This window comes from Rhipicephalus microplus, chromosome 6 (genome assembly GCF_043290135.1).
Source record: "Rhipicephalus microplus isolate Deutch F79 chromosome 6, USDA_Rmic, whole genome shotgun sequence".
Classification (NCBI taxonomy): Eukaryota; Metazoa; Arthropoda; class Arachnida; order Ixodida; family Ixodidae; genus Rhipicephalus; species Rhipicephalus microplus.
The window spans coordinates 27,854,473-27,878,541 of record NC_134705.1 but is presented as its reverse complement, the minus strand read 5'-3'; the positions used below and the strand labels follow the sequence as shown (position 1 = coordinate 27,878,541).

The 24,069-nt window shown below is 47.2% G+C and overlaps 1 protein-coding gene across 1 annotated transcript in view; it reads right to left on the bottom strand.

The window, feature by feature from the left end:
• Positions 1–24,069, bottom strand: part of norpA (no receptor potential A) — a 553,315-nt gene that overhangs the window by 149,763 nt on the left and 379,483 nt on the right. The window contains exons 25-26 of the mRNA XM_075865873.1: positions 18,486–18,589; positions 17,037–17,304 (exon numbers count right to left, since the gene is read on the bottom strand). Of these exons, the coding sequence (XP_075721988.1) occupies positions 17,037–17,304; positions 18,486–18,589 (372 nt within the window). The remainder of the gene's footprint in view (positions 1–17,036; positions 17,305–18,485; positions 18,590–24,069) is intronic.

The window sequence follows — 24,069 nt, the reverse complement described above, 5'->3', positions numbered from 1 at the left end:
GCCTATGAAACAATTGTTCGTCCACAGTTAAAATACGCTTCATTACTGTGGTCCCCTCATAAAATCTACCCAACTAACAAGCTCGACTCCATATAAAACAGGGCCGCTTGTTTCATTAGCTCCAACTACAGCCCCCATTCCAGCATAATGCAGATCAAACACGACATAGTGCTTGTGCGATTCAAAGTACGTCCTTCCGTTGCTCTTTTATCACTGTTCCAATGAAAGCACTTACATGCATATCATGCCGCTTACATAATCAATATAGCATTAAACACATAAGTGGGTGAACTAATGCTTTCAATTTATCAAGCTATTGTTTTATGGAATGATCTTCCTGATGAAATTGCATCCAAGTAACCATCAAGCATTTCTTGATCAATTGCATAAACATTTTTTGAAATAGCATGATGTGGTCACTATTTATCATTTTTTTTTCTGCAAAGTTGTCCTCTAATTTTATTTTTTTTTGCTAGGATGCGGCAAGTGTGTCTTTTTTCATGACATTGCCACTGAAATGCCACTGCTTTGTCCGAACATGCTTTGCGCTGTATGTATTATATATACGTACATGTTTTCCCTTCTTTTGTTTATATGTGTTTTTTTTGAAGTGTATCATTTATTTTTCTAATTTAATTATTCACTGTAGGCTTTTTTTCTTTTTGTTTCCTTGTATTTATTGATATATTTTTTTCTATTTACTTCATACTTGCCCCCCTTACTTAATGCCTTAATGGGCTCAGTAACGTATGATGAATAAATACATAAATCACGCATAAGTAAAACCCCTTCATTGGGGCCTTTGAGGTACTGTAAATAAATAAATAAACTTTTGCCAATACTCAGCATTTGCTGCCACATAAAACCAATTGTTCCTAGTTGTCATTTTAGTTGCACATTGGTCAGTTTAGTTGCACATTGCCAACTAAACTGACCCCATCACTGCATGCCTGAGCACTTGCTGTACAGTACACACATATGTCGGGAAAATGTTCATAATGCCCACTTCATTCCTAACCACACACTGGGGCGACGATGGTGAGCAGCTTAGGTTCATGAAGGCAGACTGTTTGGGTAGCGCACTTAGCGGTCTCGCAGAAAGAGGCAGCATGAATGGCGGCATGGCGCCTTTCTGACGTACGCATACCACTAACAGTGCACTGCTAGGCCATATGCACTACTGGGCAATTAGCTGAAGATGCTTATCAAAAAAGTTGTCAGTGATTAAGCCATAATAGCACATTTTCCGCCTAATGCTATCACACCTTCTGTGCATTACCGGTGCTTATCCGCCGAGACATCGCCACACTCTGCGATACAATGGCCCCTTCATGTTTCCTACATGCATCACCACAGCACTTTATAGCACTGCAGCGAAGTTGCCTTACAAGTTTTGTTAACGCAGTAATGAAAGCAACTTTTTACTTTTTTTTTAGCAGAATTTGGAGCAGTAAGCGTGCCACTTGGGAGCAGCCACAACTGCTTTCGTAGCAGGGAAAATGCTAGTTTGGAGCAGCTATTGGTGTTTTAGGAGCAAATTGCAAAATATGACACATAACTCCAAGCATTTAAAGCATCACGGAAGTATCACATAAATATTAATATTTATTATGAAAGATGTTTCCCAGCCTATGATCAACATAAATAGAAAGCAACGAACAATTAGATTGCTTGTCAAATGCTCATAGTATGAGCTATATAATTAAAACAAAAATTTGATCCCTTTTCAACATATTACTCAAACAGCCTGCATATAAAATTTAAAATAGCAAAACGATTTGAAAGCTTGATATGCCAGTTCTTAATGCATAAATAAGATAAGAGCCGACAAAGTTGCATGTTCCCATACTAAAATCATAATCTACAAGCTGCTTCCTGTTTCTATAGAGATTTCAAGTGATGCTCTCTCTCAAATGCCGATCTGCGGTGCGCCTGTGCCGTCGCAGACTTTCTCAGAGCCAGTATGAAGCAGGTTCGGAGCAGTTACTAAGCACAATTCGAAGCAGCATGTAGCAGTTTGGAGCAAGTAAAACGGCACTGCCATCAATGCTATGGCCGCAAACTGATCGATTCACGAGAGCGCTGGTTTGAACCTGAGGTGGAGGCTTTTTTTAATTATGGCAGTTTCAGACCAGAGAGTCCAAAAAATAACACGAAGATTTACAGCATCCAAATTTTCAGGCCTCTTTTTACAGTGACGTCTACAGGACAAATTAGGAACACTAAACTCGAAAGGCAGTGAGCCTCTATCCATTTGCAGAAGTTGAAGGAGGACGAGAGGAGGAGGAAATACAGCTTTTCTTGTTTTACATCTAAAGTGCACTAGGATCCGGAGTGGTTGCCTCAATTTATGCAAATTATTACACCTCAGCCTCTGCATTGCTTCATTCTTAATGAGACAACTAGAGAACACCACCCCATCAACACTACACCAATCTCGCTAAAAAAAAATAAACACTTCCATTCCTATTTTATAAGAATATCAATAGTGGGAATGCCTTCCAGCATTTTGGAACAGCCATACGAGCAGTCAAAATCTGCTTTTCGAGCAGCTACAACTGTGTTTGGAGCACGCAGAGCCTTTCCATGACACACACAGCTGAAAAAAAGTTAACCTTAGTACAATGTTCCCTCAGTTTACATAATCATTTATACAGAAGAAGCAAGTACACAAAATATGCACAAAATATAAACAAAAGTAGGCTTATGTACAGAAGCAGTGACATAAAATAGTGAAGGATATTGCACCAACAAACTAGCTCTAGCCTGAAATTCATAGCAGCGCACGTACACACACACACTCTACCACACACACATTCAAAGCTCAATACAGTAAAACCTTGTTGCTATGAACAGACAGGTCCACTGATAAATGGAACACTTGCATGCATGATATGTTTGGACTTCACTCTATTGAAAAAATACATCAGCTTAGATTTGCGTAAAGCTGCCACTGATTAACAGCTCTGACTTCCTTCGACAGACTAGTGCCGTGCATGAACATTGTTTATTTCTACACTTGCTATTAGAGGGCCGATAATATCAATGGTGCTCATTGTAGTGTTCCCTTTGACAGCGGACGGTACTGTACATAGATGCCAAAAGCCTGCCAGGAACGCGGCTAACTACGCACTAAACATGCTATACATTAATCACAAAGTGCATGGGCGTGCGCAGGGTTCCCATTCAGGGACGGGGGAGGAGGGCAAAGGTTCATCGCAGCAGCCCTTCCCTATCATGTATGGGTATAGTATGAGTATAGCCACATAGTATAGTACTGACTTTGCACAAACTATGACAGAGTACTAATTTGCATTTCTTTAAGCGCGCCGCTAAGGAAGGAATAAATACAGTGCCACAGCAAATACAGCCTAAAGTGCCCATATAGAAATCAGTTCTCTCTTTTTGCCAATGATCAGAAATGATTGGCATTCTTGCACAATCGTCCGATGGCACGCAGTGGCAACACCGAAGAGCATCTCAATTGACTACTGCAGAATCCGGGATATGCAGCCAACGCAGCGATTGACAGCCAGGAACGGACATAACCGGCTGCCCGCGATAAAGGTGTACCGCGCTGCTGCTACTTAGTGGAAACTGACACAGTTATTTCGAGACGCGGTAAGGTCGCAGGGGGCTGATGGTCTACTAGCTAGTTGAGTGCAGCGCTTCGAGTACTTGGTGTACACACCATGCCAAGCCACTTGCGCCCACTTTGTCAAAGACCGTGCACAGATGCGGTGAGAAGCCTGTTGCGTTAGCGCGACGATGCGAGCTTTCTGTAAGCGATGCTCTAGCAATCCTGGCAGCGGACGAAGGCACATTTTGGGCTGTCGCCTCATTAAAGAATGTGTATACGCTTGCTGTGTCGCAGTGCCCGCCATTCACATCGCTTAACTCCACGACAACGCACTGTTTAGTTTCTAAAAGGCGGTGCACGCTGAACACCGTCCCGCGCAATAATTGAGGCGGCAGCGATCGGTGCCTCAACACTCTTAGGTAGTCGCTGGCTATTAAAAGCGAGCAGTAGACTTAAAGGGGTGCTACTCCACACACGTAGGCTTTTGTTGCTGAAAAGTTACACGGGCGCGCTTTTCAGTAGTTGCCATATTGCCTTCGTTCTTTGCCAATGGTTACCAGAAAAGGCAACCCCGCAATCGCGTGGAAGTCGATATAATTGATCAAGCGATTCCGGGCTTTTGCAGCAGCGCAAGTGTACAAGGTGGCGACCATCATGTAATATCCACTCACGATGCGTGGTGTTAACTTTACTTTTGGTACTAAAACCAGCTTATGGCGCAGCAATGGCGCAAGTTACAATAAAAAAGACCCTTTTAGAGCAGTATGGCGCAGTGATTTCCCGTTAGCGCTGGTTGGTGCAATCGGCGCAGATTTCCTACCACTGGATTATGCTTAGGGATCCTCTGTAACATTTTTGTTATTTTGCTTAAGGTGATTGAAAATATTTGAGAAATATTCGAAAAATAGTTGACTCAATTTGCACTGAAACTTTAATATTCATATTCACTTCGAACGCAAGATCTGGCTATTCGCACAGCTTAACTACTCATTTTGTTTTTTCCCATGCTCATGCGAGGAGAGCAGCAACTAAGTAAAGCCCATGTCATTTCAGTTTCCACAGACCTGAGTGAGTTGCTTGCATCAGTACTTACCAATTCATAGTAAAAAGAAGCGCAAAGACGGCAAGAAATAAACTGAAGAAACAGGACAGAGTGCTGACTGCAAGCAGCTGCATTCATTTCTGCAGGGCAAATATACACGCTAGGGGAGATGAAAAAAGCCGAAAGAGAGGAGGAGGACTTTCCTGGCGCATGCGCACAAGCCGTGGTTTCTCATCAAGTCAAGTTAGTTAATCTTTTTATGAGTTGGTACAATAGATGGGAAGCTAATACATGCTTGACCTGCAACTTGGATGGCAAAAGCTTCATATATGTTGCGGGTGCAGTTATCACAATGAAGAAGCCATGTCACTGTACCTACAGGACATCATCTTGTTTGATGAGGAAATGTACAGCCACAGGAGTACCTGGTGACGTCAACCGCATTGTGAAAACTGGCACGTGGAGCGAGATGCATCGAGTCCTGCACAGCCCCGACCTGCTTCTAGAGTGTTACGACAGAAAGTTGCAAGGAAGATATCGGGCAGTGAGGATCTTCAGGTACGTGAATGATTTTCTCAAGTTGTGATTCCTGAAAAGAACAGTGAAAATATTGTCACGCAGCAAAGGACGACGCAGTTGTCTATGAGGAAAACAAGTTTACTGGAGCGAACCTGTGCTCCCCTAACAACTGAAAAAAATACACAGGCGGCGAAGCAGCGGCCAGCAAAACGACGGGCACGCTAGTGAGCGTCGGCGATCGAATGACGCGGCATTGGCTGTGCGGGAATTTATATCCCTCGGCGCGAGGGTTTCTCGAATAGTCGAATTGTATGGGGAACGCCGTGATAGCGTTTGTTAGAAACGCTGTTCGTTCGAACAGCGTTTCTAACAAACAACGCTTGAAGCGTTGTTTCTATCGAACAACGCCTGAAGCGTGGTTCGATAGCGTTTGTTGAAACGCTGTGGTAGCGTTTGTTCGAAACGCTGTGAAAACGACGATAGCACAGGCCGGCGCAGCCAGGCCGAAAAAACAAAACACAAATAAAGAAACCCAATGCATGGTTCGCGGCATTACCCCCCCTCTAAGAGTGCATCGACCCGATGCTAACATAAGGGACAGTCCACACAAATTAAAAGTTCGTCATCGTCCGTAGAAAGGTTTTAAGCGAACCACATGGACGACTTCGGGCCGCGTGCGTCGTCGTGATGTACGGGAGTCCCCATCGGGGATCACTTCGTACGTTAGTTCGCCAACACGTCGTAGAATCTGATAGGGTCCGAAATAGCGTCGTAGAAGTTTCTCACTGAGTCCACGTCGTCGAATGGGAGTCCAAACCCACACACGATCTCCAGGATGGCACTCGGCGTCGGAGATTGTAGCGTCCGGCATCCACCAGTTGCTGGTCCGTTATACGAGCTCGAGCGAGCTGGCGGGCCTCCTCCGCACGTTGGAGGTATCCTTGGACATCGGCGTTGAGGTCGTCGTCTTCTACGTGCGGAAGCATGGCATCGAGCATCGTAGTCGGCCATCTTCCGTAGACGAGCTCGAACGGTGTCATCTGCGTGGTTTCTTGAATAGCCGTGTTGTACCCAAACGTGACGTACGGGAGGACTTCGTCCCACGTCTTATGTTCAACGTCGACGTACATAGACAGCATATCCGCGATTGTCTTATTGAGCCGTTCCGTTAGTCCATTCGTTTGGGGGTGGTACGCCGTCGTTCTTCGGTGATCTGTGTTGCTGTAGCGTAAGATTCCTTGCATGAGCTCCGCAGTGAAGGTCGTTCCGCGGTCCGTGATTAGGACCTCAGGGGCTCCATGTCGCAGCACAATTTGGTTAATAAAGAACTTTGCAACTTCTTGTGCGGTTCCCCTAGGAAGAGCGGTGGTCTCTGCGTAGCGCGTCATGTAGTCTGTCGCTACGACAATCCATTTGTTCGCGGATCGAGATGTAGGGAACGGGCCCAGAAGGTCCATTCCGATCTGTTGGAAGGGCCTCGTTGGGACGGCGATCGGCTGCAGAAGTCCGCCTGGTCTCGTCGGTGGTGTTTTTCGTTGCTGGTAGTCACGGCAGCTCCAGACGTAGTGGGTGACATCGAATGTAAGGCGGGGCCAGAAGTATTTCGCCTTGATTTTTGTAATCGTGCGAGCTGTTCCAAGATGTCCGGCAGACGGGTCGTTGTGGCACGCTTCCAAAATTTCGTCACGAAGGCCTGCGGGGATGACAAGTAGATAATTCGTTCTCGTTCCGGGGTTGAAATTCTTCTTCACTAGGATGGAGTTTTTGAGGCTGAATGCTGGTAAGTTGTGCTTGAACGCCCTAGGCACGGCGACGTTGCGTCCTTCGAGGTAGTCGATCATGGCGCGGAGGTCAGGGTCAGCACGCTGCTGGGCGGCTAGGTCGCTCTCTGTCACGACTCCGAAGAACGCGCTGTCTTAATCGGAGTCCTGTGGTGATGGGTCGATGGGGGCGCGGGACAGGCAGTCGGCGTCAGAGTGTTTCCTGCCGGATTTGTAGAATATTGTAACTAACGTCAAACTCTTGCAGGCGCAAGCTCCACCGCCCAAGACGGCCAGAGGGGTCCTTCTAATTGGCGAGCCAACACAGCGCATGGTGGTCTGTCACCACCTTAAACGGTCTACCATAGACGTATGGGCGAAATTTTGAGATGGCCCATATGATAGCCAGGCACTCTTTCTCGGAGACAGCGTAGTTTCTCTCCTCCTTCGACAGACCACGGCTTGCATAGGCGATTACCTTTTCGTAACCGCTTTGCTTTTGGACGAGGACGGCACCCAAACCGATATCACTGGTGTCCGTGTGCATTTCCGTTTCGGCGTTTTCGTCGAAATGAGCGAGCACGGGCGGGTTTTGCAGGCATTGTTGCAGCTCGCAGAATGCCTTTTCTTGGTCGTTTTCCCAGCTGAAAGGGGTGCTTTCTTTCATCAGGCGCGTGAGTGGCTCTGCAATGCGTGCGAAGTTTGCGACGAAGCGCCGGTAGTATGCGCACAGTCCGAGAAACCTTCGCACACCCTTCTTATCTTTCGGCCTTGGGAAGTTTGCAATGGCTGATGTTTTTGCCGGGTCAAGTAGGACTCCCGCGGCGTTCACGACGTGACCCAAGAACTTGAGTTCCTCGTACGCGAAACGGCACTTCTCAGGCTTCAGCGTTAACCCCTACGTACGAATGGCCTCGAGTACAGATTCCAACCTTGTGAGGTGTTCGTCGAAATTCCGGGCGAATACGACAACGTCGTCGAGGTATACGAGGCAAGTTTGCCACTTCAGGCCTGCTAGCACAGTGTCCATGACTCTCTGAAACGTTGCGGGCGCCGTGCACAGCCCAAACGGCATCACCTTGAACTCGTATAGACCGTCCGGGGTTATAAATGCAGTCTTCTCTCGGTCTCTCTTGTCCACTTCAATTTGCCAGTAGCCGATCTTAAGATCCATGGATGAGAAGTACTTTGCGTGGCAGAGGTGGTCGAGGGCATCGTCGATTCGTGGCAGGGGGTACACAACCTTTTTAGTGATTTTATTTATTCTCCGGTAGTCAACGCAGAATCTAAAAGTGCCATCTTTTTTCTTCACGAGTACAACCGGCGCAGCCCACGGACTTTTTGATGGCTGTATTATGTCGTCGCTGAGCATGTCATCAACTTGAGTCCGGATGGCTTCACGCTCGTGTGAAGAAACGCGGTACGGTGACTGCCTGGTAGGTCGGGCTCCATCTTCAATAATTATCCGGTGCTTCGCCAAAGGTGTCTGACGTAACTTCGAGTTCGAGGAAAAACACTCGCTGTAGCGACGGAGCAACTCCAGTAATCTGTCCCGATTTTCTTGCGACAGCGCCGGGTTCACGTCGAAAAGATGTGGCAGCCTGGAAGCATCTGCGCGTGCGCGTTCAAAGGTGGCGACCGCGATCACTTGACTCGCTTCTTGCGTTTCTTCGAGGAACGCAATTGCAGCGCCCTTGTTTAGATGCTGGTACTCCTCGGTGAAATTGGTGACCAAAACGTGGGATCTGCGTTGCTTAAACCGCGCAATGCCTCTTGCGACAGACACACCGCGGTCTAGAAGCAACTTTTGGTCAGTCTCCACGATAGCGTCGACGTCAGGAGCAGCACCTTCACAATAGACGGCGATCAGCAAGCTTGCGCGGGGTGGCAGGGTGACGTGATCGTCGGCGATCCTTACAGCAGCATGGTGTCCGAGGTTCCGCTGCGGCGTCATGGAGTGATCGGAAGAAAACGTTATCGACCTGGTCTGCAGATCAATTATTGCGCCATTGTCCGTCAAAAAGTCCATTCTGAGAATTGCGTCGCGGGAGCAGTTAGGCAAAATGACGAACTCTGAAGGATACGTAGTGCCGTCTATGGTGACGCGCGATGTGCACATTCCACTTGGGGTCACGAGGTGGCCTCCTGCTGTGCGTATGTGCGGACCGTCCCATCTGGTCGTAACTTTCTTTAGCTTGGACGCGAATGACCCGCTCATGACCGAGTAGTCGGCTCCCGTGTCGATGAGGGCGACTACGTCAAGGCCGTCGATGGACAACTGGACGTCGGACGCCGCTTTCCTCGAATTTCGAGTGCGTCGGGGCGTCGTATCGCGGCTTGCACGTGTTGATGGCCGGGCACTATGCGTCGTCATCGTCGTCTTCTCAGCGGCAGGCTTGGTCATTTCGGGTACGCGTCGCGCAGCGTAGCTGTCGTCGTTTTCGGGGGTCTCGTCAGGGTGTCGTCAGGTCGTCGGGATCAGGGCATGTCGTGAGTCACGGTCTTGCGTCGTTGGCGGGTTTCCATTTTCTCACCGTTGTGCAACTTCACCTCCTGAAGTTGCTGCTTTTAGTTTCCCCCTCGTGGGCTGGGGGACCTTCCACGGGCGAAGTCAGCATGGCTGCGACGGTTGGGGGATTGGTACGGGTAGGGCGACGGCGAACGGTTGAAACGGGATGGTCCACGGCTGGTGTTCGACAGGTATTCTTCGATCTCAAATGGGCGCTGGCCGGCTCGCGGGCGGGGTGCGTCGACGGAGAACCCACGCAAACCCAGCCTCTTGTACGGGCAGCGGCGGTAGACGTGGTCGGCCTCTCCGCAGTGGTAGCACAGCGGACGATTATCTGGCGTTCGCCACACCTCGGTCTTCCTGGGCGCCTGATTTCGGGTTACAGGGGGTCGGGCGGGCGACATTGAACGGCGGTACGGCGGGGCCTCTTGATAACGGGTTGGGACGGGTCGGGGTCGACGAGCAGCAGCGGAGTAGATCATCGTTGTGGTTCGCAAGATGCTTCCGACGGCGTGGAATTCCCCAGTGCTTGCTGAACCTCCTCGCGGAAGACGTCAGTGAGGGAGGCGACTTGGGGCCGCGGCGTTGCTGGGAACAATTTCCTCAGTTCCTCGCGAACGACGACGCGGATGGTCTCCCGCAAGTCTTCCGTCACCAATCCAGGGGCGTTTACCGGGTTCACCGAAAGGGTGTTGAGTAGTCTATTGTATTGCCGCAAACGCATATCCAAGGTCCTCTCGATCATCGAAGCCTCGGTGGCGAACTCAGCGACGGTCTTAGGGGGGTTGCGGATGAGTCCAGCGAAGAGCTCTTGTTTAACTCCCCCCATCACAAAGCGCACCTTCTTCTCTTCTGCCATTTCGGGGTCAGCTCTCTGGAACAGCATCTTCATCTCCTCAGCGAACTGTACAACACCTTCATTAGGCTGTTGCATTCGCGTCTCCAACAAAAGGGCGGCTCGTTCTTTCCGCACAACCGTAGCGAATGTTTTGAGGAATTCGCTCTTAAAGACAGTCCAGTCGGTTAGGGAGCCTTCATGGTTCTCAAACCACGTTCGAGCTGCATCCTCCAAATAGAAGAAGACATGACGAAACGTTTCTTCGTCATCCCACCTGTTAAAGATGCGCATGCGCTCCAGCTTCTCCAGCCACTCTTCCGGGTCTTCACCAGGAGATCCTCGGAATGATGGGGGCTCACGAGGTTGTTGCAGAACGACGGGAAGGTTGGTAGCGCTGGTCATGGTGCCTGCGTTGATCATCGTGGTTTTTTACGTCTTCTTTCCTTTTTTTACCCGGGAGCAGTCCAAACTCTGGCTGAAAGCCTTGCTGTCGGCGGCTGACACGAGTTGGGCGTGCTTGTCGGCTTGGCAATGGCTTAGGGTTCATGTACCCAGCACCTCCACCAGATGTCACGCAGCAAAGGACGACGCAGTTGTCTATGAGGAAAACAAGTTTACTGGAGCGAACCTGTGCTCCCCTAACAACTGAAAAAAATACACAGGCGGCGAAGCAGCGGCCAGCAAAACGACGGGCACGCTAGTGAGCGTCGGCGATCGAATGACGCGGCATCGGCTGTGCGGGAATTTATATCCCTTGGTGCGAGGGTTTCTCGAATAATCGAATTGTATCGGGAACGCCGTGATAGCGTTTGTTAGAAACGCTGTTCGTTCGAACAGCGTTTCTAACAAACAACGCCTGAAGCGTTGTTCGATAGCGTTTGTTCGAAACGCTGTGGTAGCGTTTGTTCGAAACGCTGTGAAAACAGCGATAGCACAGGCCGGCGCAGCCAGGCCAAAAAAAAAACAAAACACAAATAAAGAAACCCAATGCATGGTTCGCGGCAATATCGACAAGATTTTTGCTCACTTCTCGACATGCTTAGCCAGATCCTCATTCAGAAGGAGCTCCACGCTAACAGTCAATCGCATTTCCTTTACCTCAAATTGTACTTTGGCGCTGTGCACATGTGCTGGTAGAATGCGCCCCGCTCAAAGAAGGGCCCTCTTCCATTCATATCTCACCATCCCAAGCTTGTCAAGCGTGCCGTTGCACTTTCAGCGATGAAAAATGCCTAATTTAGGTCCTATTCTCATCAAGTTGTGACAAGGTTCTCTCACCGAGTACAGCAATTGAAGAAGGCTGAGTTCCTTAAAGAGTTCTTATCCAGTTTAGCAGAGCTCATTCTAGGAGAGCTGCATCCACTTTCAACTAAACCTCAGCCATTGGACAGAAAAGAGAAATTTGCGGTGATACTGCGGTGATAGAGATGTGGCGATGGCGTAGTGGTTAGAACATCTGCCTCACATTCAAAAAGTCCGTGGTTCAAATCCCGGTGCCGCACAGTTCCCAACATAAAAAAAGAAAATCCGCGTGTGCCGCACAGTTCCCAACAGAAAAAAAAAATCCGCGTGGTGATGGAATTGCTTTAAAAGGCCTGGGGTGCAGCCTCACCGGTAATTACCGCCGGTAACGCACTCCCTCACCAGAGAAGGATTGACCACCCTGGTGCAGTATCTGGCCACTACCTCCCACATGCATACGTCAATTAACTCACGGTCCTCAGACCCCAGCAGCTACGAAGCAACTGTCCACGGCGGCGGTCAGATCTGCGACGCAGCAGAGGGTGCTAAGAATCTCTGCATCCGGACAGGCCGCCATTGGAACCTGAACCTGGCAACGTTTAACGGTAGAACCTCATCTAGTGAGGGAAGTCTAGCTTTACCATTCGAGGAGCTAGAGGGTGTCAAATAAGATATAATAGGCCTCAGTGAGGTTAGGAGGACAGATGAGGCATATACATTGCTACAGAATGGGCAAGTCCTTTGCTATCAGCGCTTGGATGACAGAAGAGAACTGGGAGTGGGATTCCTAATTCACAGAAACATAGCTCGCAACATAGAGGAATACTACAGCATTAATGAAAGGGTGGTAGGTATCGTAATTAAACTGAATAAGAGATACAAGATGAAAGCGGTACAGGCTTACGCGCCTACATCCAGCTATGATGACGCTTCAGTTGAAAGCTTCTATGAAGACGTGGAATCGGCAATGAGTAAGGTAAAATTGCAGTACACTATACTGATGGGAGACTTTTATGCAAAGGTAGGGAAGAAGCAGGCTGGAGACCAGGCAGTAGGAGAATATGGTATCGTTACTAGGAACACCAAAGAGGAGGTACTAGTAGAATTCGCAGAACGCAATAATTTACGGATTTCTAATACCTTCTACCAAAAACGACGAAACCGCAAGTGGACATGGAGGAGCCCTAATGGCGAAAATAAGAACGAAATAGACCTTATAATGAGTGCACACCCAGGCATCATGCAGGATGTGAAAGTGGTTGGCAAGGTACGATGCAGAGACCATAGAATAGAACGGTCTTGAATTCGCCTAGACTTGAAGAAGGAACGACAGAAACTGATACGCAAGAAGCCAATCAATGAGCTAGCACTGAGAGGGAAAGTACAGGAATTCAGAGTCTCGCTTCAGAACAGGTACTGGGCTCTTAGTGAGGAAACCAACCTTAGCGTAGATACAATGAATGATAATTTGACGAGTATCATTACGGAGTGTGCAGTGGAAGTTGGAGGCAGGGTAGTTAGACAGGACACTCGCAAGCTTCCCCAGGAAACGAAGAATCTCATTAAAAACCGTCAAATCATGAAAGTCTCAAGTACAACAGACAAAATAGAACTGGCAGAGCTTTCGAAGTTGATTAATAGGCGGAAGGTATGCGATGTAAGAAGGTATAACATGGAGAGAATTGAACACGCTCTGAAAAATAGAGGAAGCGTCAAAGCAGTGAAAAGGAAACTTGGGATAGGCAAAAATCGAATGTATGCACTAAAGGACAAAGAAGGCAAAATAACTACCAATATAGATAGAATAGTTAAAGTAACGGAGGAGTTTTACAGAGATCTGTACAGTAGCTGGGACAACCACGACCTTAATATCATAAGAACTAGTAGTAACCCAGATGACACCCCACCAGTAATGATAGAAGAAGTCAGAAAAGCTTTGGAGAACATGCAAAAAGGCAAAGCTGCTGGTGAGAATCAAGTAATATCTGATTTGCTGAAAGATGCACGACAGATTGTGTTAGAAAAACTAGCCACCCTGTTTACGAGGTGTCTCCTGACGGGAAGAGTACCAGAGTCTTGGAAGAATGCTAACATCATCTTAATACATAAGAAAGGAGATGACAAGGACTTAACCAATGACAAGGATGGGTTTTAAAATTAATCTGCAGAAAACGAAAGTAATGTACAACAACCTCGGAAGAGAGCAGCGCTTCGAGGTAAGCAGTAGTGCACTTCAAGTTGTAAAAGACTATGTCTACTTAGGGCAGGTAATAACCGCGGAGCCGAACCACGCGATTGAAGTAACTAGAAGAATAAGAATGGGGTGGAACACATTTGGCAAGCACTCTCAAATTATGACAGGTAGATTGCCACTATCCCTTAAGAGGAAAGTATATAACAGTTGTATCTTGCCGGTACTTAGCTACGGAGCAGAAACCTGGAGGCTTACAAAAAGGGTTATGCTTAAATTGAGGACGACGCAGCGAGCAATGGAAAGAAAAATGGTAGGTGTAACCTTAAGAGACAAGAAGAGAGCAGAGTGGATTAGGGAACAAACGGGGGTTAAGGATATCATAGTTAAAATCAAGAAAAGAAAATGGACATGGGTCTGGCATGTTGCGCATAGACGGGATAACCGCTGGTTATTAGGGGTAACTGACTGGATTCCCAGAGAAGGCAAGCAAGTTAGGGGGAGACAGAAGGTTAGGTGGGCAGATGAGATTAAGGAGTTTGCGGGTATAAATTGGCAGCAGCAAGCACAGGACCGGGTTCACTGGCGAAACATGGGAGAGGCCTTTGTCCTGCAGTGGACGTAGTCAGGCTGATGATGATGATGATGACTCTAATGGCGTATCTCACCGCATCAAGAAAGCTGTCGCTCGCGCAAGTGTCATCTATTGGGCACCTATGAAAGGTGCAAAAAGAATCATGCCACCTGCTTTGTCCTGGGCCATCCAGCAAGCCCGCAAAACGCCTGACAAGCTTGGCCTTGTGATCCCGACGTGCGGAACATTCTGGAACATACTGGAACATTGTGTGTTTTGCAACGGGATGCCTTGCCAGAATTCTTGGAACAGCTAAATTCCGTGGAAGCCGTGACACAGTTTACCGTGGAAGAAGAATGAAACGGCTGCCTTCCGTTCCTTGATGTCCTCGTGAAACGAGACGGTAGGCGCCTGACTTTCAGCGTGTACAGAAAAGAAACACACACCGGTCGTTTTCTAAGCTTCAATTCTGTGCACCCATCCTGCCATAAACGTTCTGTTGTGTCTGCACTCGTAAAGCGCGCTTGGAGGATTTGTTCTAAGGAAGAAGACGCAGTAGAAGAAGTTGAGGCCGTTCGACGGGAGCTGGCTACTTGTGGATATCCGCTTTCCTTTATGAACTCGGTGCAGCGACAACTGCAGCGTCCGGCTCAGTCACACACCATTGCTACAAGAAAACGTGCATTGGTGCTTTACGTCCCAGGCTTCAGCGAGACCCTGTCTCGGGTATTGCGCGGCTACGACGTCCAAGTGGCTAACGTTCCGACACGAAAGCTCCGAGGCCGTCTTACAAATGTCAAAGATAAGTTGGACAGACGTGATTTTCCCGGCGTGGTGTATAAAATTCCTTGCAAAGACTGTGAATAAGGATACATTGGCGAAACGGGCAATTACAAAAGAAGGCTCCGGGAACATTTTAATGACGTCAAGAACAAGAAAGCAGCTACTAATGCCCTCGCAGAACATGTTGCGTCTACTGGGCACGCTATCGACTGGAATAAAACCTGCATCATTGCCACGGAAAGAAAGTTGTTACCACGATTGCACATGGAATCTCTAGCCATTCAAACTACTGTGCATACGTTGAACAAAAATATTGGGACACTCCCCCCTGTGTACGCGCGATGTCTGCTACACGTGATGAAACATGCATAAAAAGAGCGCACTACGCCATTTGCGGTCACTGTGAACAAGGCTCCCGTGTGGGGAGCCGAAACGTCTTTCTAAGTTTTGTGCATTTCACCTGGGTCGGCGTTTTTGTTTTTTGCACTTTGCACCAATATGTGAAATCTGTATATGAAGCCTTTGCCGTTCATGTTGCAGGTCAAGCATGTATCAGCTCCTGATCTATCACACTGACGAAGAGATTAACTATCGATGCAGTTAGGATTCCATGCTTCTATGACAAAGCACGACTTGTGCGCATGTGCTAGGAAAGTCTTCCTTCTCTCTTCTTCTTTTTTTCCATTTTCTCTAGCATACATATTTGCACTGCAAAGCTGTTGATAGTGTTCTGTCCCATTTTTCTGTTTACTCCTGATCCCTTTCGTGCTGTTTTTTCTTACTACAAATGTGTAACAACAAGCTCAAGTTAACACGCTTTGTACAGATTCATATCGTCAGTTCCAAATCTACCAGTGTGTGCCTTTTTTTTTTACTATCCTCGCAAGCTAGATGCCTCAGAAGGCATCGCTTGATGTTTAGCTAAACTGCCTTAAAATGTGCTATCTGGGTTTTGCTACTATTGATTAGATAACCTGATGCCGTACAACACTGGTGAGCACAAGCTACTCGCAGAGCTTGGCCATACTTTAGAACAATGGTCACCAACCTGCAGCCCACGGGCCCTGTCAATATTATGCAGCTCCAGGAACGACATCCATCCCCTCTTGTCAGTGCCTATCTGAGGGCCAACAGGACAGTTTTGAACTGAAATCTCGCTTGTAACCTATGTTGGTGTATGACCTTGTGACATGCTTCTTGAAAATAAACTTAATTTCTATTCCTCTCTTCTCACGTTTTTGTAAATTACTATTCACCTATTCTTTTTTTTCCCATTTTGCTTGCGAAATGCCTCAATTGGGGCCGTCCGGCCCCCACATATTGGCTTCCTGCAACTTGGCTCTCTACCTCAAAAGGTTGCCGACCCCTGCTTTACAAAAACTGTAGCGCCAGAAGTGTTTCTTTTTTGCAAAGATGATGCGAGCGCTACAGGGTGGTGGTCTCGTTAATAGTTACAATCAAATTGCGTTGAGGCAATGGAAGAGGAGCTTTATGGCCATGATCATACCATTGGGAAAACAGGCCAGAAATTGGGAGTCTCCTGGACAAATCAGATAAGTTTGCAGGTATGCACTTGTAAGGTATTCTGGATAACTTCCAGTGGATGTAATCCACGACTAGAGGGTGTGTTCCCATCATGAATGAGAAGTTACTGCTCTACACCAGAGTCAAATAGTAGTGCATGCATTGAGTTAGCTGCTCTCAATATCACTTTTGTGGTCACAGTCAATCCTGAAGTAGTGTACTAAAGAAGCTTCAAATAGAAGGTAAAGAAAAAGCTTTGAACGCAATGCCTTGGGGCACACAAGTAGGTCCAGAAAAACCAACATGGCTTTACATGCCCTTGCTCATGCCTCATACGTTCACATTGTTTCCGAATCGAAAACACAAAATAAGGAAGTGTGTGAATAAAGCTACACAAGTAAGTCTATTTCTCACTTCTGGTACCATCTGCTCTGCAGGTTTCAAGCGAATCTCTGAGCAACAAGAATGACATGCCTTTCGGAAGACAAATGGTTCTTCATTGTAGACAGGGTTGAGTCCGTTGGCAGGCACCATGCGGGTGCGGAACTCCTTCCGGATTGTGTCCGTGGGCAGTCCGTACATGTCCACCTCAACGTACGTGCCCACCTTCTTGTCCGACAAAAACTGGCCGGACAGCACTCGCACCGAACACTGGGCTGCAATCACACCATCTACGGGTGACTCCGCAAAAGGGTCAAATGTTTTGTCTGCTCGTCGCATGAAGTCTGGCTTCAGGAGGTACCTGCGTTGATGTCTCGTTATCATTACACAGCTAAGTAGTATTATTAGAAATGCATCCACTTTGAGCACGCGTATGCACCATATGAAAAAGCCCAAAACCTTTTTTCGATTAGAAAAAAAAGAAACATGGCAGGGACTTGAAGTAGTCTGCAATGACAATAAAGATAAATATAGGGTCACAATGTCATACCCAATTAAACATTATAGTGTCTTGCTGGTATCACCAATGATTAGGACAGCCATGTGGTGTTGCGCATGACCTCAATTTGACACAGAGAACCACAGAAAGCAACAATTTTGCTCAATAGAGACCGAGACAGGATCTGTTACTCTTTAATTTTATGATTAGTGCATCTGATGTTACTTGATACTAGTCATGTGCTGCTGAAAATGCATCATGGATACCCAAGCACTGTTCCCAAGTGTTTGCTGACTGTTCCCAAGTGTTTGCTCACCAATGAATTGCAATGACACTTCCCCTACCCAACAGCCCAGGTCTGGCACCCTGAAGTGCGGCATTGCATTCAATTACAAACCCAGGAAGAACAAGAAGACACAAAAGATACACCTTGAAGTGATTCTTCTGATGCAGAACAAGAGGGGGACCAGATAATGAGCTGTTCTCAAAGAATGTGCAAGGGTGCCTTCACCCACCCACCTTTATCTAGTCTACATAAAAGGCTTTAGAATGTAAGCTCCCATCTCACCCAAGTAATACTCATGATTGTGAGCTGGCAACTAGAAAATGAAAACGAGCAAAAGTTCCCGAAGCATTCACTCAATAGAAATTAGTATTTCCGCTCTATTAATGCTCGACAATTCTCATTTCATGAGGAGAAACGAACACCTTAAGAGCTACTACGAGCTGAAACTTCCCAAAATAGAGGCAATGTTTTCTTGTAAAAATGAAGCTTTTTAACAAATCAACTGTTCCATATTCTTTTACAACTGGGTATACAAATGCAACCATACAAGCTAGCACATAACACTTTAGAGCGGTTTGTAGTGAGATTAAGACCAAGAAAGACATAAATATTCTACGTCCAAGACATGTACATTAATGTAGACTGGTTCAAGAGTACAAATCGAGAACAAAGAATGTTTTTTAGCATGGCAATCACACATCTGCACTCTCAGCTGCAGCATTCTGCTAGCAGAGAGCAAATTGAAATGAACACTGACCCACATCCGCCATTGTATTCAAACTTGCCCTGGTTGAGCTGCATGGGAAGGTCAGGCGTCTGGAAGTTGAGGGCCACCATCTGGCAGCCTGCATTCCAGAAGATCTGCACACACATCCGCACATTGTCACATGGTCGTGAGTGTGAAGAAGATGAAACTCTTTATTAGGGCGAGCTTGTGCCCACCCAGGAAATGAAAAGTCAAAGTACAAGCCGCCGTTGTACAATAATAGTGGGGATCACAGCGTGAGCTGGCACAATCTGGTCGGTGATAAAGCTTGTCAACATTTATATACGTGGCGTCGAAGGTTCTAGCCTCATCGCTGTAGGTTACATTCTAACACGGCAAATGCAAGGCAGTGGCCTAACATGTAACAGATAGGTTCCATGAAAATAAAAAAAAATGTGCACATGACAATATGCAGCCATTGTAGGGTTTCCTACAGCACCCCGTGCCGCGCTGCGGTGGTCTAGTGGCTAAAATACTCGGCTGCTGACCCGCAGGTCGTGGGGTCGAATCCAGACTTCGGCGGCTGCATTTTTGATGGAGGCGCAAAATGCTGTAGGCCTGTGTGCTCAAATTTGGGTGCACGTTAAAGAACCCTAGGTGGTCGGAATTTCCAGAGCCCTCCACTACAGTGTCTCTCATAATCATATGGCGGTTTTGGGGCGTTAAACCCCACATATCTATCTATAGCACCCCATCACCACCTAGAGCGCATTACAATTCAACTCAGCATGAAAGCTACAGTACTTGGACACAGCCCAAATTGTGAAACAGACTTCAAGTGCATCACTACGACTTAACACCAAGGCAAGTAAATACTCTAATGGACTGAAATAAGGAACGCCCAAAATGATGTGGAAGAAGTCGAGACTTTATACTTTGGAAGCTAACCACCATCTTGTCAGCTGCTATAGTAACAGGACACTTAATAGTATGCTCTATTTTTTCCCATGTAAAAATCTTAATTTAGTGTCTTTATATATACGAAAAACATTACAGTAAACATAAAGACAAATTTAACCAAGCCACGTTCCAACAGATGCTGAACAACAACTGTTCAATTTTTAATGTAGAGCAATTCATCCTCTACATAGGTACTCGATATAAAAAAAAATACAATCAAGATAAGATGCCTGGCATGTAATCTCACCTTAGCAGTGGCCATCACCACAAATGATTTCGTGCAGTGAATATGGCAGTTTTTGCAAGAAATTATTGTGACCTGACGAACACAAGAAAACAGAAAAAGATAAAAGCCCTTCCTCATACATAGGCCTGAAGCGATTCCATGCCTTTGACAGAAGTGAAAGAAGTAAAAGAGAATAGCCAACAGGAACAGCCAACACACCATGACTGGCAAGGAAAGTCTCCCATCCCGCGAATGACAGTCAGGTGAAACCATAAACCATGCAACCACATTCTGAAATGCTTGTACAACAGAACGATAAATACCGTACATAGCAGGCACATTCAATCTGTACCTCAGAGCTAAAGAGAATATTGAGAATATTGAGCACTCTATTCGCATCAACTTTTAGTGTATTATTGGGGGCCAGCAATTTCATTGCTTCATTCAATTTAGCTCATTGAAAGTTATGCTCCTGTTTTACCCGCATCATGGCATTCTGGAATTTCAGAACTGGGTCAGGGTATAGTCCTGCGATGAGAAGGACCAGCAAAAGGCATGAGCTCTGCATGCCCAGGTGACTTTCGAGAAATCTGCTACACTGAAGAACCGGAACTGCTCAATGAAAGCATTTCTAAATAGGCTTGTACGAATATTCGAATGCTTCGAATACTCGAACTAATAGTTGAGTATTCGAATTCACTTCAATTCGAATTTAAATTATCGAATATTTTGGAAGTATTCGGAATGAACGAATAGGTGTATATTAATCCGCATGTCACCGCCTGTAAAGGTCGTTTCACTCCAATGTATGAGTGCCAAGCCATGAAAGCACCTATCCAAGAAAAATACCCTCTGCCACGAATCCCGCCTTCAGAAGGGGGGACGTGGCAAGTAAAACTAATTTTTTTATTAATGTACTGTTTGTGATGAAATTTGGTGTGTGTATGTGGATGATTGTGAGGATTCCAAATATGAAAACCGTTTTCAAATATCTCTTGTACTTTTTGAGTTACAAGCATAATTATACTAATTAATGCTCTTCACACTTAAAGAGATAATTATTGCTAAATGAAATTATTTTTTCATATTATTATGTTCCCAAAGCATCAACTTGTGCAAAGAAGCTATTAGTTGATTTTTCTAGTTCTTGTAACCATAAATAAAATTTCCAAAACATGGATGTTGTTTTGCGCACACATCGCAGTAATTATAAAATGTGTTCTAAAAATTTTAAATGATGAGTAAGAAGAGAGATAAAGCTTTATTGCACTGCTAAAGGCCTCCTGAGCCTAGTGCAAAAAACGGAACGACTCTATCAGTCTTTGTTAGAAAATGACAGATGTTCTAGCGAAGGCACATAGGCGAAAATCAAGAGTTGAGAAAACTGACTTTGAAAGTTCACTCTTGTTTGGAAGTTCACAACATGCCTAAAACACTCAGAATCCTCCTGGGCAGTAATCCTGAGATGCTGTGGCCTTGGCCTCTGTAGAGCGCAACCCAGTTTTGCGCTTCTTTGTCGTGGAACAATGCGCCTTTTGAGCCCTCTTTACCCTTTTGGCATCCTTTTCGGCTGCTCGCCGCAAAGAGCAGTCTCCTGGATTGAAGCCCAGTTGAGCAGTGATCTCTTGCAGCGCACTCTTGCAGCCACCATTGAAACGGCAGACTGCATCTGCAACTGCACTTTCCACACTTCGAAGGGAGGCGAACTGGCTCTTGGACTGCAGTGACCAAATGAGGCTGTTCATACTCTCCGCAGCGTTCTGGGTTTTTCCCTGCGCACACCTTTCAAGGAGCTCTTTGTTCGAGAGGCGCTTGTAGATTGGCAGCAGTGCCACTCGCACGTGAGGGGGCAGTTTATGTTTGTGAGGCGGCAGCGGCTCTCCCTTGGCCAATGCCTGATTGTGCGGGCACCAGGAGTCAGTCCCACTTGGGCACAGGTCGTGGTGTGGATCCTGGTCTGTGGATGTTACATGGTAATAAGTGGCCATGATGGCCCTCTCCATGCCAGGAACATCGTTGGGGTGGCTCTTAATGGCCCAGCCATAATAATTCGTCAACTTCTTTATAAGGCCCTGCGTCAGCCGGCCTTTGCCACCCATGCTCAGTCCTCGGCCTTTGGATTTGTGCTCATCAAGAAGGTTGCGCAAGGAAGTGCCCATTCTTTTTTTCACATGGTTCACACACTCCTGTTTCTTAATCAACATGTAGCCATACACCTTGTCTTGCGTGAGGGCAAGGTACGTACGGCTGTCACCGTCGCAGAGCACATTGATATATCGAAGCTTGTACTTGGTAAACGATCTTTCAAACATGATCCTCGCTGCTTCTACTTCCATTTGGCCTGCATTAGCATCGGTGTTCTTTTGGCACTGTGGCTTGTGTTTCTCAAGCCACTCCTCATAGTTGTCGTCACCAGGCTTGGGGCCAACAGCACAGCCTTGGCAGTAGTTGGACAGGACACAGTGGTCCAAGACCAAGCCTGTGTACAGCTCGATTACACAGCCCACGCCAATATGACTTCTGTGCCCCCTCGTCATCCACGTGCCGTCGTAAATGACGTCAATGTTGCCTGGCACTCCTCCTAGGTCCTTGTAAATGTCATGCACCTTCTGTGCACTTTCTGCTTCAATGCGGGTGGCAGCTGATGTGGTGGCAGGGTGGCTGTACTTCCTTTGCAGTCTCTGGTAGGACTTGTGGTGCAGTGCTCGATGCGAAATGTCCATCGCAGAAAAAATGTCATTTATGGCAGATTGTTTTCTGCCAACTGACTGCACAGCCCTCAAAGCACGCACGTTTACCTCAAAGGGGTTCGTTTTTTGTTGCCCGGAGCACCTCGGGGACGACCACGCACTGTTCACTATGCCACAATTGTCACAAAAAAGTTCCATCCTCGCCGCGAGTCCAAGGCAGTGCGTAGTCTCGAGGCGTATCGACCCTTCGTCGCACTTGTTGCACTTTACTGACGAAAGCAGACCGTTCAGCATCTTCTTATTTACAATGAAGAATGTGGAGTCCTTACCGCCGTCATTTTCGTCGCAGCCTTCGTTCAGAAGCTCGAGCTTCCGCTTTGAAGCGGACTTCGATGCTACGGCATCCAAAACATCCCGCCTTGTCTGCGCCCGCTGCGCGATTTCTTCACTGCTCGGAATCTGGGCCGAAACTCGCGATAGAATGTTCGACGCGCGCACGCCCGGAGTTGCAACGGCTGCCGACGCGGTGCCACCGCAATCGGGTTCGCGAGAGCGTCCATCACGGTCGACGGCATCCGGCGGTCTGACATACGACGATGTGGCACCTTCCACACTCTCGGCCTCACAACAATCAGCGAAGGGTCTGAGTAGAGGCTCCGTGACGCTTGAAGAGCATGCTCCGTCCGGAACTGCGACTGGGACGGCAGCCGCAGTCGTCTGCCCTTTGTTCCAAGCTTTCCGACGCTTGCCGTACTTGTGGACGCTCCGGAACTTTTTTTGCGACAACATAGCACCGCAGTATGAGCAAGCACTCAGAAGAGACCACTGATGTAAACAAAGCTTGGTAAAAAAAGCACGCGAACTATCACAAAAACAGCCAACTGGCAAAAAACGAAGCGCACGCCAGATGATTCTCGACTCGGCGGCCGCAGATGCGCTCGCGCTTCCAAGGTTGCCAAGGTGCGCGGCGCAGCTTTGACCAGTAAGAGGTCGCGCCTGCTACCACGTGACCCGCGCAGCCAATTGCCGTTCTTCGTTTTCGTTTTTTTACTTGCTCCTCGCGCTTTTATTTTCACTCGGCGAAATACGAGACCGCGACCATCGGGAAGCCGGCTTTCTCCTCTTTCCAAAGCTACCAAAATGGCGGCCCACGGTCAACAACTTGGCGCGTTTGTGCGGCGTGAACAACACCGTTTCAGGGGCTTTTTTTTCGCACTTTTCGGCGACTAGCCTCGGCAAAAACACTATTTGCGGGATTTGTAGCGCACGTTTCGCTGTAATATTTTAGAACAAGGAAGTTGAAGGTCTGAAGATTACGAAAAAAAATAAATCAGAAAATCGCATATTTTGACCAAAATCGGCACTTTACTTGCCGCGCCCCCCCTTCAATTTTAAAGGGGCCCTGCAACACTTGCTGAACATGGTCAGAAAACGCTGCCGATCGGTAGTTGAGGCTACTGAGAACACACGAGGCAAATATTGTAGCGCAGCACGTAGCCTGTAACACACAACGAATTTTCAAAGCTAAAATTGCTTTCTTTCCTTGGCAAATGACACTGCAAGCTCAGAAATCACTTGTCACAGCCAAGAAAGAATGTACAGCTAAAGTCACGGCCATTGGCTGATTTGAGCGTGGCGCGCTCATTGTTGCCGGGGCCGCTGCTTGTTCATGAGTACGTGCACAATTGCACTGAAAAGCCGCGTATTTGAAGGAAAAAAAAAAAAAGGTGCTCAAGGTCACGAGGTGCATGTGATGTAT